The sequence below is a fragment of the Propithecus coquereli genome, unplaced genomic scaffold (genome assembly GCF_000956105.1).
Source record: "Propithecus coquereli isolate 6110/MARCELLA unplaced genomic scaffold, Pcoq_1.0 Scaffold235, whole genome shotgun sequence".
NCBI lineage: Eukaryota > Metazoa > Chordata > Mammalia > Primates > Indriidae > Propithecus > Propithecus coquereli.
The window spans coordinates 4,467,754-4,485,757 of record NW_012147897.1 but is presented as its reverse complement, the minus strand read 5'-3'; the positions used below and the strand labels follow the sequence as shown (position 1 = coordinate 4,485,757).

The 18,004-nt window shown below is 39.4% G+C and overlaps 1 protein-coding gene across 1 annotated transcript in view; it reads right to left on the bottom strand.

Annotated features, from left to right (window-relative positions):
* Positions 1-6,555: 6,555 nt before the first annotated feature.
* RNF169 (ring finger protein 169) overlaps positions 6,556-18,004 on the bottom strand; it is a 79,013-nt gene continuing 67,564 nt past the window's right edge. Inside the window, exons 5-6 of the mRNA XM_012645595.1 lie at positions 8,169-8,268; positions 6,556-7,737 (exon numbers count right to left, since the gene is read on the bottom strand). Of these exons, the coding sequence (XP_012501049.1) occupies positions 6,556-7,737; positions 8,169-8,268 (1,282 nt within the window). The remainder of the gene's footprint in view (positions 7,738-8,168; positions 8,269-18,004) is intronic.

The following is an 18,004-nucleotide window of genomic DNA, read 5'->3' as shown; positions in this document are numbered from 1 at the left end:
GACTGCGCCCCTCCTGGCCTGCACCCGGCCCGCCCCGGGGGCTCTTGGGGCCTCGAGCTCAGCTCGGCTGCTCCCTGGCGGCAGAGAGCGGGGACCTCGTCAGGAACTCCCCTCCCGGGGCCGGGCATGACCCGGCGCCTGGCCCAGCAGCAATAAAGAGGGTACACAGAGCAATAGAGTGGGTGCCACACATTCTTGGAACCTGGGCCGTGGCGGTGTTGTCATGCTTCCGCTTCAAATTAGTTTTCCAAGTATAGATGACATGGGGATATGTTTGTTCTCTGTTGGATGAAAAAACAATGTCATGGGGATTTTGACGAATCCGTGAAAAATGGTTCCAAAAAAACAGATGTTCTGAGTACAGCCCTATGTACAAGGACATTGTCCCGTACATTCATTCTTTATTCAAACTCTTTCTTGTGCCTTTATTAGGAGCATGAATGGTTGAATGTGAGAATGACAGTAAACTGGAGTAAACTGTAAATTCGAATAAATTGTAAGCTGGAGGTAACTTAGGTCAAAAGATGTAGTTGTACACCATGAAAACCCTATCCCAGCTCCTAATCTTTCCCACCATTCTGAATGTCAAAGCAAGACATTCCAACGTGGAGTATTTCCCAGAGCAAAGATAGCACCAAAACCCAAACACCACACAGTCCAAGCTTACCATGTTTGTCCGAGATTGTTCTCCAGAAACCAGACTTTGACTAGAAACAGAACATTCACTTTCATGAGTTTGCTTTACTGTATTTTCAACTTGGGCCTTGCCTCAAGCAGGCAAACATAGACAAATGCACTTTGGTACTGTTTAAATAAACAAGATATCATCCCACTTGATTCCATGCCATTTTCTTGTTGGCATAAGAATCCCTGACAAAGCATGCCCTGTTCCAAGTCCTCTGTCTTTGTCAAAATGCTCTTTATGATAAGTTGAGGAGGCAGCCAGTAGTGACAGTCTGGAAGGATCCAGGTACCTTCTCCAATTCTAAAGCAGACATCAGTTTGAATAAAACCAATACACAACCCGCTTTCTATTTCTAGGCAGGAAGGTGAAAGGCCCTTAGAACAACTATATTTGTACAGCATTAAGAGTAAACAGCACATCAGGCGCAAAAAGAAAAAAAAATCCATTAGTTGGCATTTAAGATAATCATTTTTTCCCTTGCATAATATCTATTCTTTCATTAGGATTTTAAGTGCTCTGCTGGAGCCTTAAGGTTGGTGATGTCATGTTTGATGCAAACTGTTCTGAACCCACTGAGGAAGAGCCCCTCCTCCCACTGGTGGCGCAGCTTTGGAGGTTGGGTGGTGCCAACAAGGGGGAATCTGCTGCTGTATTGATCTGGAACCCACAGCCTCTCGAGCTCTAACAGCTTGATATCTCAAGTTGCCTGTTTTTAACTCATACTAAATGAGAGAAGAGGAAAGGAAGATGAACAAGCCTTGCTTTACCTTGGCTTTGTTCAATTATTTTTTTATTTACGACACCAATAAAGGGAGGGAGGGAGCCTGCTTAGAGTTTGAGGTTGCCCCTCACAAGACAAAGGCTGTGAAAAGTTGCCACCTTACAGACAAGACACTAAGGAGGCATTTACTCACAAAGGAGAGTAAATTTTCTTCGTAGGAAGGAAATAAAAATACTGATACTACATAGAACAATCTGTACATTCATTCTTGGCACTTTTTCCATGATCCAATTTGACTAATCTCTAAACTGGTGACCTCTGCATATAACTAAGTTTCTTCTCTATAAACTTCTTCAGAAAGCTACAGTGGATAGCAATTGTGTAAAGATACATTTCTGGATCATCTTCATAAGAAAATTTATTCAGCAGCCTCTTGCCCTAGAATCTGCTTCCCCGCGCCCATAAACCTTTGTTGTTGAGACACAAGAATTCATAACCAAGCTATGTTCACTCTAAAGATCAGGCCAAAAGACCATTCTATGGGTTGATGAGGAAAAGGCTGGCTGAGAAAGATTTAAAGCCCTAAGGAGTTTCTAATTTGTGAAGAAAAATTAGCTGGCTTTTACCCTTTAATTAAAATTATTAAATTTAATTTATAATAATTAAAATGACAATAATTCCAATCAAAATATATCACTTCCCAAGATTCCACATTCACATTACTCATACTTTGGAGGTTTTCCCTACCCGAGTGTATATTCAGGGGATACAAGCATATTTTAATTCTAACTGAAATAATTAGGAAGAAAAAGCTATTAAAACAAAAAGCCTCCTAATCACTTGGGTGTTCTCCTCGTTAGCAAATTTGTATGTCTGTGTGTAAAACTTCTTTAAGGACTATTTATTCAGACTATAGAAAACTACAGTATAAAACAGGGCATGGGGCACTGGATCTCAAGTTCCTCAATTGTTAAAAAAAGGGAGAGAAGTTTAACTTGGATAATTTCCATGCCCATTCTAGCTATAACATTCTCTGATTACGATCCAGCCTTTGATTCTTCTTTCCCCCTCGCCTGCTGGCCTTCCATTTCAATGAAAAGCCAGGCAGGAAAAAGGAAAGGAATCCCAAGTTGCTGCCAGCTCTGATGACAGGTCAGGTTGGGGGAGAGATTAGGAGGTTAATAAATTGAGGTCTGGGCCTCCTCTGGCCACGTCAGTGATCCACAACCTGCCTTATTTCTTGGGGCTGAAGCTAAAAGCAGCTCCTGAAGAGATGTTACTGTCCTGTAATCACTAGAGGAGAAAATTCATTCTCCCTTGGTAAAATTACTTAGTAAATGAAAAACAATGTTGCAATCAAATTCACAAATACTGATGGGGTCTCTAAAATGTCCAATGCAGCCAGCTGGGTGCTGTACGGAATCCTAAATGGGACCATCAAAGAGCTATGAAAGAAATGGCCTTGCACAAGACCATTAACAAACTCTTCAGCCACACATACATTCAAATACATTCCATTAGACGCTGAGCTCCCCAAGAACAGGGACTGTCCTTTCTGTCTTTGTATCTCCATGACTCAACACAGGGTTGAGTCACAAGTTTGAAGCTCAAGAAGTGTATGTCAAACGGAAAAGGAGGAACAGCTTTCAATCATCAGCTGAACCAGTCAGACACAAATGGCAGCAGCTTCCCATTTGAGTCAGTTTGCCAGTTTGTACCAGACAGGAATTAATTAAGCAGCTTTAATCTCTTAAGGGCATTTTTCCTATAGGGAAAATAAACAAAAACCAGAAGGTATTTATCACCAGTGCTTCCTCCAAGCAAAAATTTACAAACTAAAATTTTAAAAACTAAATGAAGCCACTTAGGAAAGGTTTCCCCGGCAAGCCTCAGCCAAGAAGACTTAACCTTTTTTAAAAAGAGGCAATTATATGAAAGGGGCCAGGGGCTGAATGCATAATCCCCTGATGTGATACCAACCCAACAGGCCCAGATGACTTCTTCCAGCAGATACAATCAACGGGTCATGAACATGTTCCCAAAGTGTCTTTCCCTCTCTAAGGAAAACAGCTAAAAGCCCCCTTCGGAGGGTACCACACTTGGATTTCCCATCAGAATGACCTTTACCCTCCCACCTCTCATAACTTCCCCTTTAGTAAGAAAAAACACAGAATGCATATACACAAGGAATAGAGTAAGACATGGGTAATTTGGTGAATTGGATTTCAATGATTTATGAGAAATACGTTTTGTGAAAGAGTGCATCTCTCATTCTAGCTCACAAAACCTCCCCCATCGTTCTATTTTTCTTATTTTTCTCTCGCTCTTTCCCTCCAAAGAATCCACATCAACAACTCCATTTGTGACTAACTTCACAAGCAACAAGAAAGGGAAATTTTTCAGAGAGAAAAAGCACTCAGGTTTTAGTTATTAAGGATGGGAAGCATCTTAAACTTAAAATACAGATAATATTTTAGTGGTTTTTTCCTCCTCCAAAGCCACACTGATTAAAGATTAAGCTTCTTCCCTCCTTAACCTAAACCACTCTGCCTATATTTGAAGTACTACTGCTCAAAAGGAAGTTTGGAAAACAACTGTCAATACCATCCTAGGCATCAGAGTAGGTACAAGAGGGAAAGTCAGTAAGCTGGATCTAGTGTTTGAAATATTCACTTAACAAGAAGTAGCCTTTCACTCTGCACTTTTTGCTACTGCTATGCAATTTCTTAAAATGAAAGTATTAATTTGGGGAACTATTTAAAATATATATCTTTTATCTATTAAAAATATTTATCTTTTTACCAAAACCAAAAATCAATTCCAACTGAAAAGTGTTTTTCAAATTATTGGAGATATAGAAAAATGTGGCAAGTGGAAAAATAAGTGTCTTTGCTCCTACCAACAAGACTAGCCTTCCAATAATATTTACTACAATCAAAAAGGAAACACATAAACAATGGTGGTAGTAACTGATAAGTTTTCTCTAAGGGCATTTGGTAAGGTCACCCTCCCTGTCCTCTGCCAGTTGCCAGATCTTCCGTTTTGGGCACTAACATGCTCTCCATCCCTTGGAGGCCATATGTTGCTGGTAGGACCTAGAAATGAAGTGGTGTGACTATCAAGTAATGAGATTGATGTATGTTTTTTAAACATACATCTGCACACGTGCACACACACAGAGAACACAGAATACATACATTCAGGTGAGTAATGTTCCCCACCAAAGTAGTCACCGAAGAGATTCCATGTATCTCAATGATGACCACGATGCTTAAGACATCTCTGGAACTTCTCTTTGGGAACTGTTTGGGAACTATGAGCTGCACAAGAGAATGGCTCTGACTGCTTTACAGCAGCACTCATTTATTACTCAAACCCTCTTGATAAGTCACCTTCTTCCCCCAGAGACTTCAAATAGCTCCTGGCTAGTTGCAAACTTAAAATTCTCTCTCGTATAACCACAAAAGATTACAGATTTGCCCTGAGAAGAAAAGGGCAAATCTCCTGAGAATAATTAAAAGAAGGTGTTATACTAACTCCCTTGACCAGTGAGTCACTATTCTGGACCTTAGCCTCTGCCTTAGTAAAAGGAAGAAGTTGGAACAGATGACCATTAGGGTCCCTCCCAGTTCCAACATTTGGGAGTCTGTTTTCAGATGTTTCTAGTCTTTGAAGACTGTTCCAGAAATGTTTTCACCAATGGCAATACCACTGGAAAAGCTATGCAGTATCCTGCTGGGGCTATTCAGGGGACAACATACACTGGGATATATAAGCTCTGGAAGGTTTGTTAAAATGCCAGTCACATGACTTTATAGTAACAGCTCATACACACACAGGGAATGCCAGCCCATCTGAGATTCCCTAAAATCATACCTTAATCCCTATTCTCAATGAGCCCAGATGGGCAGAAGCACCAAGCACCACCAGGGATGCAAAAGACACATGGTGTCAGCTGCTAAGGAAAATAAACCCCAAAGGTCCATGGGACTGAATTTACCAGCTGCATCCAGCTAGATACCTTATTTCCATAGTATGGAGTTTCAGCATTGTTCTTTGCCTGACTTCAGGGTGAATCTTCAGGATTTTAGATCAACATTGCAGATAACCCTTGGCCATGTGGAAAGTAATAATGAAGCTTGATTGTAGTTATGTCTCATAGGCTAGAACCCCCAGGAAAACAGAAGGCTGAAAACTGTAGGGGATGGGGATAACTGCACAGTATATGTTTATACATCCTGTCAATTTTAATTATTTGCATGTGGATTTTGCACTATCAGTGTCCAATGCCCAGCCTTGCTTTCCCTAGGCTCCCCTGGCCTGCCATTGGGTTGTGGTCCATTTGGGAAACTGTAGAAAATCCATTGGATTTGCTGTAGGGAGACCCAGTCAGTCTGGGCTATGCCTCTTAGTAGTTGAGAGAACAAGAACATTTGCACTGTAGTTTCATCATCTAAAAATGAGGCTACTATCACTTGTATGTTAGGTCTATTGGGAAGACCAAATTAAACAATGCTTGTGAATGTGCTCTGTCAACTATACAGCATTAATCAAAAGTTATTTTTAAAACAGAGAATGTAAATCAACTTTTGAAGAAGCATAGCTCAACTGATTTAGGTGGGTATTTATGTGTGGCAAGGGGCAGGAAAAAGAGGAACATAACAATCTATCACTTTGGATCTCCCAAAGAACTATACTATTCCACTTCTTTGAAATAGATGGAATTAATTTTTATCTGCAAGGCTGATTTAAAACAGCACCCTGTTGAAAGAAGTCAGGAAGTCTAACAGTTTGAGAAGGTATCTCCTCTTCCCTCTACCATTTCTAATTGTGGCCATTATGCTCCTAAATGAGGCCATTCCAAATCTCATTCCAAGTGGGGGCTGCCAGATTTGGCCCAGAAGCCCTCGGGCGGGTGGGGGGGGGGGACGGGTCACTCAGGGAGTGAGGAGTGCTTCTGACCTGGGTGACACAGAAACAGAGACGCAGTTCCCTTGGATATTGACTGCAAAGGCCCTAGAACCTCTCGGAACCATATTAGACAGTGTTTTGCCATTATAAGAAAACCAAAGTGAGAACACTCAGCTCTTCAGTATAAATGATCAAGGCCAAAGACCTCTTAAAAATATGTAACACTGTTCATTAAGTGCTACTTGGCCCCGGTCATGTTGCTGGACCGTAAGAGATACTGGTCCACACTTCCTTTTCGCCGACTCACAGTCCGCCTCTCGTTGTCAAACATGCGCTGCAACTGCAGAGCCAGCTGTCGGTCCTCTTCCTCTTGCTGCAATTTCTGCTCCATCTCTCGCAATACTGGGTCTGCTGGGGCCAGACCCACGTCACCACTGGTTGGTCGCAATTTCTTAAGGGAGCCATTTTGTTCCAAGTGCTTCGTCTTACAGTGTCTTTTCCGGCCCCGACGCAAGGAAGGAAGTGGCTCCTCACTTAGGCTGTCTACTAGAACACCATTAGCCAGATCAAAATGATTTAATGTCTTTAATTGTTTCTTTGTTTTGAGGACTCCACCCAAAACACTGTTTTTGGGTAGCACTGAATTAACTGCTGAGATTTTCATGGCTCTACTTATACAGGTTTTGTCTAACTTGGCATCTGGGGTCGACCCTGACCCCTCAAATGGTTCCCTCTCCAAAGTCCCACTAGCTCCCCCTTTGAGTTCTGAGGAACAGCAGGTTTCCAATGGGATCTCAGTGTTCCTTTTACTATCACTGTCCTGTTCTGCTCTTGTTTGGCTAACAGAGGGGAAATAATCCAGGTCAGTGGAAGCGGGTCCAGTACACTCGGAGAGTACTTGCCCACTAGACAATCTTGTATTTGAAGACAGAAGTGGTTTCTCTTTGCTAGCATGGGTAACTTCAGAGCCTAGTAAGTCTTCCCCTGTTTCAGGAGCCAGGGAGGTAAGAGTGGCTTTCGAAAGGGTCTTTTTGATCTGCCGCTCCTGAAAGATCTGTTCCCACTTTTTGAGGATCCGTGGACTGGCCTCATAAGAAGTCTGCTTCTGTAGGCTTCTGTTTAGGTTGCGGGGTGTTGATTTGATGATGAGGGGACTTAGCACACGGCCATCAGGGAGTCTCTTGGGAGGCGTACATGGTGAGCAGACAATGGGCTTGAAATGGTTTAGTTCTTCAGAGATGCTGTCATTGCTCTCAGGGCTGATAGAACGCTCTGGTTTATGCAGGGAAGCCAAGGATGAGAGGGAGCTAAAGGGTAGACGCTTTTCAATGGTTAAGTCAGGGGCCGAGAGGCAGCGGTTGTTTTGAGTGGAAAAGAGGACACCAATGATGGGGTTGGAGGCTGGAGTCATAGCTGTGACCTGAAAGAGATGAAAAAGATACACATATATATTTCCCTTCACAATTCCTTTATGATGGTGCAGGGATAGGACAAGAAATGGGATGAAGGGTAATGTGAGCCTGAGAAATGGGGAAAATCTCTAACCTAGAGAGCATACTATTTAGCAGAAACTCCTACACACTTGGAACAATTAATAAAATTGAAACTCTGTAGGAAAAACACCCTTATCTAGAGCTTTTAAAACGGTTTCTCTAATGGCCCTAATTCTACCCATCTGGCTTCTAATTCAAACCCTCTTCCTTCACATCTGTTTCTAGAATTCGCCAACATAACTAACATGCCTGGGCTCACCCTGCTGCTTCTCATCTGGACTAGTTTCTTTCGTGACCACGTGCAGAGGCGGCCATGGGGCAGGACTGGCGAGCCCTGCAGCCTGGGGCTCAGGTGTACCTTGGCTTTGTTGGCTGGAGCTGCTCTGAGTCTGCTCTTCACTCTTTCCTGAGCTGCGTCACTACAGCTCTGACTCCTCTCCACCTTGGAGTTTAGCTTCCTAAAAAATAAATAAAAGATAAATATTCAAAATTAGTACATATACTAGTTAAGGAAAAAGGATGACAATCTCTTTTGTGTTTTCTAAGCCACTCACCAAGAAAGATAATTCCCTTGGGCAGCTACAATAGAAAATGAGTTAATTTATTAACAAAATACATTCTAAGAACAAACTCTGCCAAAAGAGAGAACGCTCCAAAGAGGACATATGGTTCAAGATTTTGTTTCCAAACTAGACCCTGCCAAAATGAGGCAAGACCAATAGCTGTTTTACCCATGCTTAGAGAGAGAGAGGGATACTTCCCCTTCCTTAATACAGGAAATACAGTGTTAAATCACCTTTACAAACAACGATTTTTCCTTTTATTAGACCCAAACCTCTCCTCAATCCAAATCAGCCATGAAACAAATGAAGTACTTAGAAAAATGCACAGCAGTGTACTAGATCTTTATGTAGGAAGTTAAAATTAAATGTAGTCCCTCAATCCATTACATTTGAGTTTTTAAAGGCCTAAATCCTGGTGAATTAAGAGATTTCAAGAACACATGATTTTTGTCTTACGTATTACATTATGAGTTTATAACCCAAACCAAACTCCACAGTACGTGTATACTGAAGTCCACTAACTACACTATATCATGGTAAGTGCTATAGGAGAGCAGTTATTATACAGCTAAACTTCCCAAGTGTTTTCTTCTAAGAGTTTTATAGTTTTGGCTCTTAACATTTAGGTCTTCGATCCATTTTGAGTTAAATTTTGTATATGGTATGAGGTTAGGGTCCAACTTCATTCTTTTGCATATGGATATCTAGTTGTCCTAGCATCACATGTGAAACTTACTGTGTTAGAATCATGTACAGATGACTGTAACATACCCCATAGACTATAAGTAGGAATACTTAATTAATTTCTTACCTTTGTTTCCCACTCCCCAACTCTTGCCTAAATATGCCTGTTCACCAAGCATCTATCATATACTTACTATATGCCAGACACTGATGGGCACTATCCAGGCATGGGGAATACAGAGAAGAATGAGACACAGTCTACGTCTTCAAGGAATCAGAGTCCAGTGGGGCAGACAAATAAATAAATACAATACAGTGAAAGAGCACAACAAAAAAAGTATGCATACGAGGCAGAAATGGCATAAAAGAGTTATTAATAACTTGGGATGGAGTGAGAACGGGGTTGGAAAAGCCTTCCTGTAGCATGTGCATTTTGAAGGATAAATAAGAATTTGCCACAAGTCAAGGTGACTATGTAGCTATACAGATGATCACAAACAAATTATTTCCTTGGTTGATTCTATTTAGCTTTGGAATGGAATGCATCATATCTACTCTTAATGTGGCAAAAGATTTGCTTTTAAATTTTTACTCTGCCAGGATTAGCTAAGAGAAAACTTATAAAGGAGGTAAGACACATTCCCAGAATACCTCTCCTCTCCCTACGGCTCTAATGAAAGCCTGTGCTACCCATCCACAAAGGCTTCTATTCCAGAATTTCTGTGTTGTTGCTCCCATTCAAAGTCTCATGGCCGCATAGTGTTAATAGGAAAAAGTGGCGGCCAACCTGCATCACGTGTTTGCACTTTACCAAGAAAGTTCAACACTTAACCCAAATGAAATAATGTCAGAGTTGTACACTCTAGTGGGAAATGCATTTTCAAGCAGGTAGGAAATTTCAACATCAACCTATAAAAGCAGCTGCCTAGAAGTCAGCTTGATTAGTATTATACTTTAAAAAAAAATTGAAATTAATTTGCATTCCTAAAAGTCACACAAACTGTCAGTGGTACCAAAGAAGGCATATCAAAAGCTAAGACAGGCCAAAAGCTATGCCTCTTGTGCCAAATAATTAGCCAAGTTGTCAAGGAAAAGTTCTTGAAAGAAATTGAAAGTGCTACTCCAGTGAATGCATAAATGATAAGAAAGTAAAACAGGCTTATTGCTGATACGGAGAAAATTTTAGTGGTCTGGATAGAAGATTAAACCAGCCACAAAATTCCCTTCAGCCAAAGCCTAACCCACATCAAGGCCCTAACTCTCTTCACTTCTGTAAAAGCTGAGAGAGGTAAGGAAGTTGCAGAAGAAAAGCTGGAAGCTAGCAGAGTTTGGTTTATGAGGTTTAAGGGAAGAAGCCATCTCCATAACATAAAAATGCAAAGTGAAGCAGCAAGTGCTGATGGAAAAGCTGCAGCAAGTTATCCAGAAGATCTACATAAGATCACTGATGAAGGTGACTACACTGAACAAAAGATTTTCAATGTAGACAAAACAGCCTTCCAATGGAGGAAGATGCCTTCTAGGACTTTCATAGCTACAGAGAAGTCAAAGCTTCAAAGGACAGCATAACTCCATTGTTAGGGGCTAATGCAGCTGGTAACTTTAAGTTGAAGCCAATGCTTCTGAAAATCTAAGGGCCCTTAAAAATTAGGCTAAATCTATTCTGCCTGTGCTATATAAATGGAACGACAAGGCCTGGATGACAGCATATATGTTTATAGCATGGTTTACTGAATATTTGAAGCTCCCTGTTCAGACTGACTGCTCAGAGAAAAGATTTCAAAGAAAAGATTCCTTTCAAAATATTATTGCTGATTGACAACGCACCCAGTTACCTAAGAGCTTCAATGGAGATGTACAAGATTAATATAGTTTTCATGCCTGCTAACACAACATTCATTCTGCAGTCTCTGGATCAAGGAATAATTTAAACTAATTAGTCTTATACTTCAGAAATATGGCCACAGCTGCCACAGATAGTGACTTCTTAAGACTATAGGTGCCACAGATAGTGACTCCTCTAATGGATCTTGGCAAAGTAAATAAAAAACATTGTGGAAAAGATGCCATTATGAACATTCATGATTCATGGAAGGAGGGCAAAATAGCCACATTAACAGGAGTTGGGAAGAAGTTGATTCCAACTTTCATGGATGACTTTGAGGCATTCAAGACTTTATTGGGGGAAGGAATTGCAGATGTGCTGGAAATAGCAAGGAAACTAAAATGAGAAGTGGAATCTGAAGATGTAACTGAATTGCTACAGTATCATGACAAAACTTTAATGAATGAGGAGTTGCTTCTTATGGATGAACAAAGAAAGTGGTTTCTTGAGATGGAATCTACTCCTGGTGAAGCTGTTGCGAACACTGTTGAAGTGATAACAAAGAGTTTAGATTATTATTACATCAACTTAGCCAAAAAAGCAACAGCAGGGTTTGAGAAGATTGACTCCAATTTTTTAAATTTATTTATTTTTATTTCAGGGTATTATGAGTGTACAAACATTTTGGTTACATTTTATGACTTTGCCTCACAAGGCTATGGTAACTAAAACAGCATGGTACTGGCACAAGAACAGAGACATAGACCTTTGGAACAGGACTGAGAATCCAGAGATGAAACCATTCGCATATGCTAATCTAATCTTTGACAAAGCAGACAAAAATATACACTGGGGAAAAGAATCTCTTTTCAATAAATGGTGCTGGGAAAACTTGACTCCAGTTTTGAAAGAAGTTCTACTGTGGATAAAATGCTATCAAACCATATCTATGCTACAGAGAAACGTGTGATGAAGGGAAGAGTCAATCAATGTGGCAAACTTCATTGTTGTATTATTTTTAAAAATTGCCCCAGCCACCCCAACCTTCAACCACCACCACCCTGATCAGTCATCAGCCATTGACAGCAAGGTAAGACCTTCCACCAGTGAACCTTCAACTCACTGAAGGCTCAGATGATCATTAGCACTTTTTAGCCATAAAGTATTAAGGCAGATTGTGTTTTTAGGCACAATGCTACTGCACACTTAATACACTATGGTATAGTATAAATGTAACTTTTATATGCACTGTGAAATCAAAAGATTTGTGTACTCACTTTACTGTAATATTCACTTTATTGCAGTGGTTGGGAGCCAAACCTGCAATATCTCCAAGGCATGCCTATACCTTTTTTGTTAACCAGCTCCTCCATTAGTGCCTTCTTTTGTGTTAGATATTTCCTAGTAGACCATTTTGATTCTCTTCTTACATCTTTTACTATGTATGTTTTTAGTTTTCTTAGAGGTTTACCTCCTAAGTTGCCCTGCTTATAATTAATATCTTAATTAACAACCTTTTTCAAATTACTATCAACTCGGTTTCAACAGTACCAGAAACATTACGCCTATGTAACTGTCCCTCTTTTATGTTGTTATTGTCACAAATTTTACATTTTTACACATTGTGTGCCCATCAACACAGATTCGTAATTTTTGTTTTATGTAGCTGTCTTTTAATTTTTGTAAAAAAAAGGAGTTACAAACCAATACATTAATACTGACTTTTATATTTACTTATGTAGTTACCTTTATTGGTGTCATTTGTATGTATTTGAAGAAAGTGTCCTTTCATTTCAATGAAGAAATTCCTTTAGCATTTCATACAGGCAGGTCTACTAGTGACACACTCAGTTTTCATTTATCTGGAAATATTTTAATTTCTCCTTGATTTTGATACATAGTTTTGCTGGATATAAAACTTTTGGGTGACAGTTCATTTTTTTCTTTCAGCACTTTGAATATGTCATACCACTGCCTTTTTGCCTCCACAGTTTCTGATAATAAATTAGCTGTTAAAATTATTGAGGCTCATTGGTGGATAATTATTTTACTATCTGTTTTCAAGATTCTGTTTCACCTTCAACAGTTTGATTATAATGTGTTTTGATGCAGATATCTTTGTAGATGTCTTTATCCTACTTTGGAGTCACTGAGCTTCTTGTATGTGTCAATTTGTGTCTCTCATCAAATTTGGTGTTTGGCCATTATTTCTTTATTCTTTTTTTTTTTCTTAAATTTCAGAATATTACCAAGGTACAAATGTTTAGGTTACGTATTGCCTTTGCCCTGCCTGAGTCAGAGCTACAAGCATGCCCATCCCCCAGATAATGTACACCACACCATTAAGTGTGAATATACCCATCCCCTCCTCCCCCTCCACCTGCCCAACACCCAATGAATGTTACTACCACATGTGCACATAAGTGTTGATTAATTAGTACCAATTTGATGGTGAGTACATGTGGTGCTTGTTTTTCCATTCTTGTGATACTTCATTTAGTAGAATGGGTTCCAGCTCCATCCAGGATAATACAAGAGGTGCCAGTTCACCATTGTTTATTGTGGCTGAGCAGTACTCCATGGTATACATATACCACATTTTATTAATCCACTCATGTATTGATGAGCACTTGGGTTGTTTCCACATCTTTGCAATTGTGAACTGTGCTGCTATAAACATTCTAGTGTAGATGTCTTCCATATAGAATGTCTTTTTTTCCTTTGGGTAGATGTCCAGGAATGGCATTGCTGGATCAAATGGTTGTTCTACTTTTAGCTCTTTGAGGTATCTCTATATTAATTTCCACAGAGGTTGTACTAGTTCGCAGTCCCACCAGCAGTGTATGAGTGTTCCTCTCTCTCTACATCCATGCCAACATTTGCTGTTTGGGGACATTTGATAAAAGCCATTCTCGCTGGAGTTAAGTGATAATCTCATTGTGGTTGTGATTTACATTTCCCTGATGATTAGAGATGTTGAGAATTTTTTCATATGTTTGCTGGCCATTAGTCTGTCTTCTTTTGAAAAGTTTCTGTTAATGTCTTTTGCCCACGTTTTAATGGAGTTGTTTGATTTTTTCTTGTTGATTTTTCTGAGTTCTATACAGATTCTAGTTATTAGCCCTTTGTCAGATATGTAGCATGTGAATATTTTCTCCCATTCTGTAGGTTGTCTATTTGCTCTCGTGATAGTTTCCTTGGCTATGCAGAAGCTCTTTAATTTGATCAGGTCCCATTTATTTATTTTTGTTGTTGCTGTGATTGCCTTTGGGGTCTTCTTCATAAATTCTTTCCCTAGGCTGATGTCTATAAGAGTTTTTCCAACATTTTCTCCTAGAATGCTTATAGTTTCATGCCTTAGGTTTCAGTCTGTTATTCATCATGAGTTGATTTTTGTGAGAGGTGAGAGTTACAGATCCTGTTTCAATCTTCGACATGTGGCTATCCAGTTTTCCCAGCACCATTTATCAAATAACAATTCTTTTCTCCAGTGTATGTTTTTGTCTACTTTGTCAAAGATCAGATTGCTATATGAGGATGGTTTTATATCTGGGTTCTCACTTCTGTTCCATTTGTCTATGTCTCTGTTCTTGTGCCAGTACCATGCTATTTTGGTTACTATAGCCTTGTAGTATAGTTTGAAGTCTGGTAAATTGATGCCTCCCAATTTGTTCTTTTTGCTTAAGGTTGCTTTTGCTATACGGGGTCTTCCCTGGTTCCATACGAAACATAGAATTAGTTTTTCTAGATTTATGAAAGATAGTGTTGGTATTTTAATAGGGATTGCATTGAATCTGTAGATCACTTTGGGAAGTATAGACATTTTAACAATGTTGACTCTGCTGATCTGTGAGCATGGTATGATTTTCCATCTGCTTTTATCCTCGGCTATTTACTTCCTTAGTGCTTTGTAGTTCTCCCCATAGAGGTCTTTCACCTCCTCAACTAAATATATTCCTAGATATTTTATTTTCTCTGTTGCTATTGTGAAGGGTATTGAGTCTTTGGTTTGGTTCTCAGTTTGACTGTTGTTGGCATATATCAATGCCATTGATTTGTGTACATTGATTTTGTAACCTGAGACTTTGCTGAATTTGTTTATCAACTCCAGTAGTCTCACGGCAGAGTCTTGGGGTTTTCTATATATAAGATCATATCATGAACAAAGAGCAATAGTTTGACCTCTTCTGCCCCCATTTGGATGTCTTTGATTTCCTTCTTTTGTCTGATTGCTCTGGCTAGGACTTCCAGCACTATGTGGAATGGAAGTGGAGATAGGGGGCAAACTTGTCTGGTTCCAGTTCTAAGCGGGAATTCTTTCAATTTTTCTGCATTCAGTATGTTGGCTGTGGCTTTTATCATTTTGAGGTAAGTCCCGTCTATACCTATTTTGTGAAGCATTCTTATCATAAAAGGGGCCGAATTTTGTTGAATGCCTTTTCTGCATCTATTGAGAGGATCATACAGTCTTTGTTTTTACTTCTATTTATGTGGTGAATTACATTTATAGACTTGCATATGTTGAACCATCCCTGAATCTCTGGGATGAAACCCCTTTGGTCGTCATAGATTACTTTTTTGATAAGCACCTGAATTTGGTTTGCTAGGATTTTATTGAGAATTTTTGCATCTTATATTCATAAGGAATATTGGTCTGTAGCTTTCTTTTTTTGTTGAGTCCTTTTCTGGTTTTGGTATCAGGGTGCTTTTGGCTTTCTAAAACGTGTTGGGGAGTATGCCTTCCTCTCAATGTTGTGGAATAATTTCTGGAGGATAAGCACCAGTTCTTTGTAGGTCTGGTAAAATTTGGGTGTGAAACCATCTGGTCCAGGACTTTTTCTTTAAGAAAGGTTTTTTATTGTTGCTTGAATTTTGGTATTTGATATTGGTCTGTTCAGGAATTCTATTTCTTCCTGATTGAGCCTAGGGAGGCTGTGTGTTTCTAAGAATTTGTCCATTTCCTCCATGTTTTGAAATTTATGTGCCTAGAGATTTTTATAGTATTCACAGATGATATTTTGTATTTCCATGGTATCAGTTGTAATTTCTCTTTTTTCATTTCTGATTGAGCTTATTGGAGTCCTTTCTTTTCTGCTTCTGGTTAACCTAGCGAGAGGCGTGTCAATTTTGTTTATTTTTTCAAAGAACCAACTTTTTGTTTCATTAATCTTCCACATAGTTTTTTTGTTATCTATTTCATTTAGTTCTGCTCTGATCTTGGTTACTTCTTTTCTTCTGCTGGATTTGCAATAGGTTTGCTCATCCTTTTCCAGTTCTTTAAGATGATTCATTAGATTGTTGATATGTGATCTTTCTGACTTTTGGATGTAGGCATTTATGGCTATAAATTTTCCTCTCAGGACTGCTTTAGCTGTGTCCCACAGATTTTGATAACTTGTGTCCCTTTATCATCTAGTTCAAAGAATCTTTTGATTTCCATCTTAATTTCCTCCTTGACCCAATAATCATTTAGCAGAAGGTTCTTTGGTTTCCATGATTTTGTGTAGAGATGAATGTTTCTGTTGGAGTTGATTTCTAATTATATTCCACTGTGGTCTGAGAAGATGCATCGTATAACTTCTATTTTTTTTTTAATTTGTTGAGACATATTTTGTGGCCTAGAATATGGTCAGCATTAGAGAACATCCCATGAGCTGATGAGATAAACATATATTCAGTGGTTTTTAGGTAGAATGTTGCGTAAATGTCAGTCAGGCCCATTTGTTTTAGAGTTCTGTTTAAGTCCATTGTTTCTTCGTTTATTTTCTGTTTGGAGGATCTGTCCTGTTCTATCAGATGGGTGTTGAAGTCCCTAGATATTATGGTGCTGCTGTTTATCATTTTGTTGAGATCGAGTAGAATTTCCTTTATGAGTCTGGGTGCACCTGAATTAGGTGCATAAATATTTAGAACTGTTATGTCTTCTTGTTGAATTGTACCCTTCACCATTATATAATCACCATCTTTGTCTTTCATTACTTTTGCTGATTTGAAGACTAAGTTATCTGAAATTAGAACCGCTATACCAGCTTTCTTTTGGTTTCCATTTGCATGGAATACTGTTTTCCATCCCTTCACCTTGAATCTGAATGAATCCTTGTGGATTAGATGTGTCTCCTGAAGGCAGCAAATACTTGGCTCATGTATATTGATCCATTTGGTCAGCCTGTGTCTCTAGTGGGCAGTTCAAGCCATTCACATTTATTGCAAGAATTGATAAGTGGGGCAGATTTCTGTTCATCCTGCTGAGTTAAACTTTGTTGATTTGTTTTCTCTCTTGAGCCACTGTGCTATCTGGCCTTTGACTTTTAGCTTTTGGATGATTTTACACTGGTGAGTGTCTATTGTGTCAACTCATGTATAATGCACTCTGAGTACTTCCTGCAGGGCAGGTCTTGTCTTGATGAATTCTCTCAGTGTTTGCTTGTCTGAGGTCTATATTTCTCCTTCATATAAGAAACTTAGTTTTGCAGGATACAAAATTCTAGGCTGGGCATTTTTCTGCTTGAGAAGGCTGAGAATGGGGCCCCAGTTCCTTCTGGCTTGTAAGGTCTCAGTTGAGAAGTCTGCAGTTAGTCTGATGGATTTTCCTTTGTAGGTTACCTGCTGCTTTCACATTACATCTCACAGGAGGGCCTCTTTTGTGTTTGTTTTGGTCAGTCTGATGACTACGTGTTATGGTATCTTCCTGTTTGCAATGAATCTCCCAGGAGTCCTTTGAGTTTCCTGTACCTGGATATCTAGATTTCTAGCAAGGCCAGGGAATTTTTCTTTCATTATTCCCTCAAATAGATTATCCAACCCTTGTGTATTTTCTTCTTCACCCTCATGGATGCCTATGATTCTTAGGTTAGGCCTTGTGACATAATCCCACATTTCTTGTAGGCTTTGCTCTTTTCTCTTATTTCTCTGCTCTATCTCTGTGACTGACTTGTTTAATTGAAAGGTATTAGCTTCAATCCCTGAGATTCTTTCTTCTGTTCAATCTAGCCTATTCTTGAGGCTTTGCATTGTGTTTTGTAATTCCTTGAATAAATTTTACATTTCCAGAAGTGCTCTTTGATTTTTTTTTTCTTTCATTTCCTGGATTGTGTGTGTGTGTGTGTGTGTGTGTCTATATAT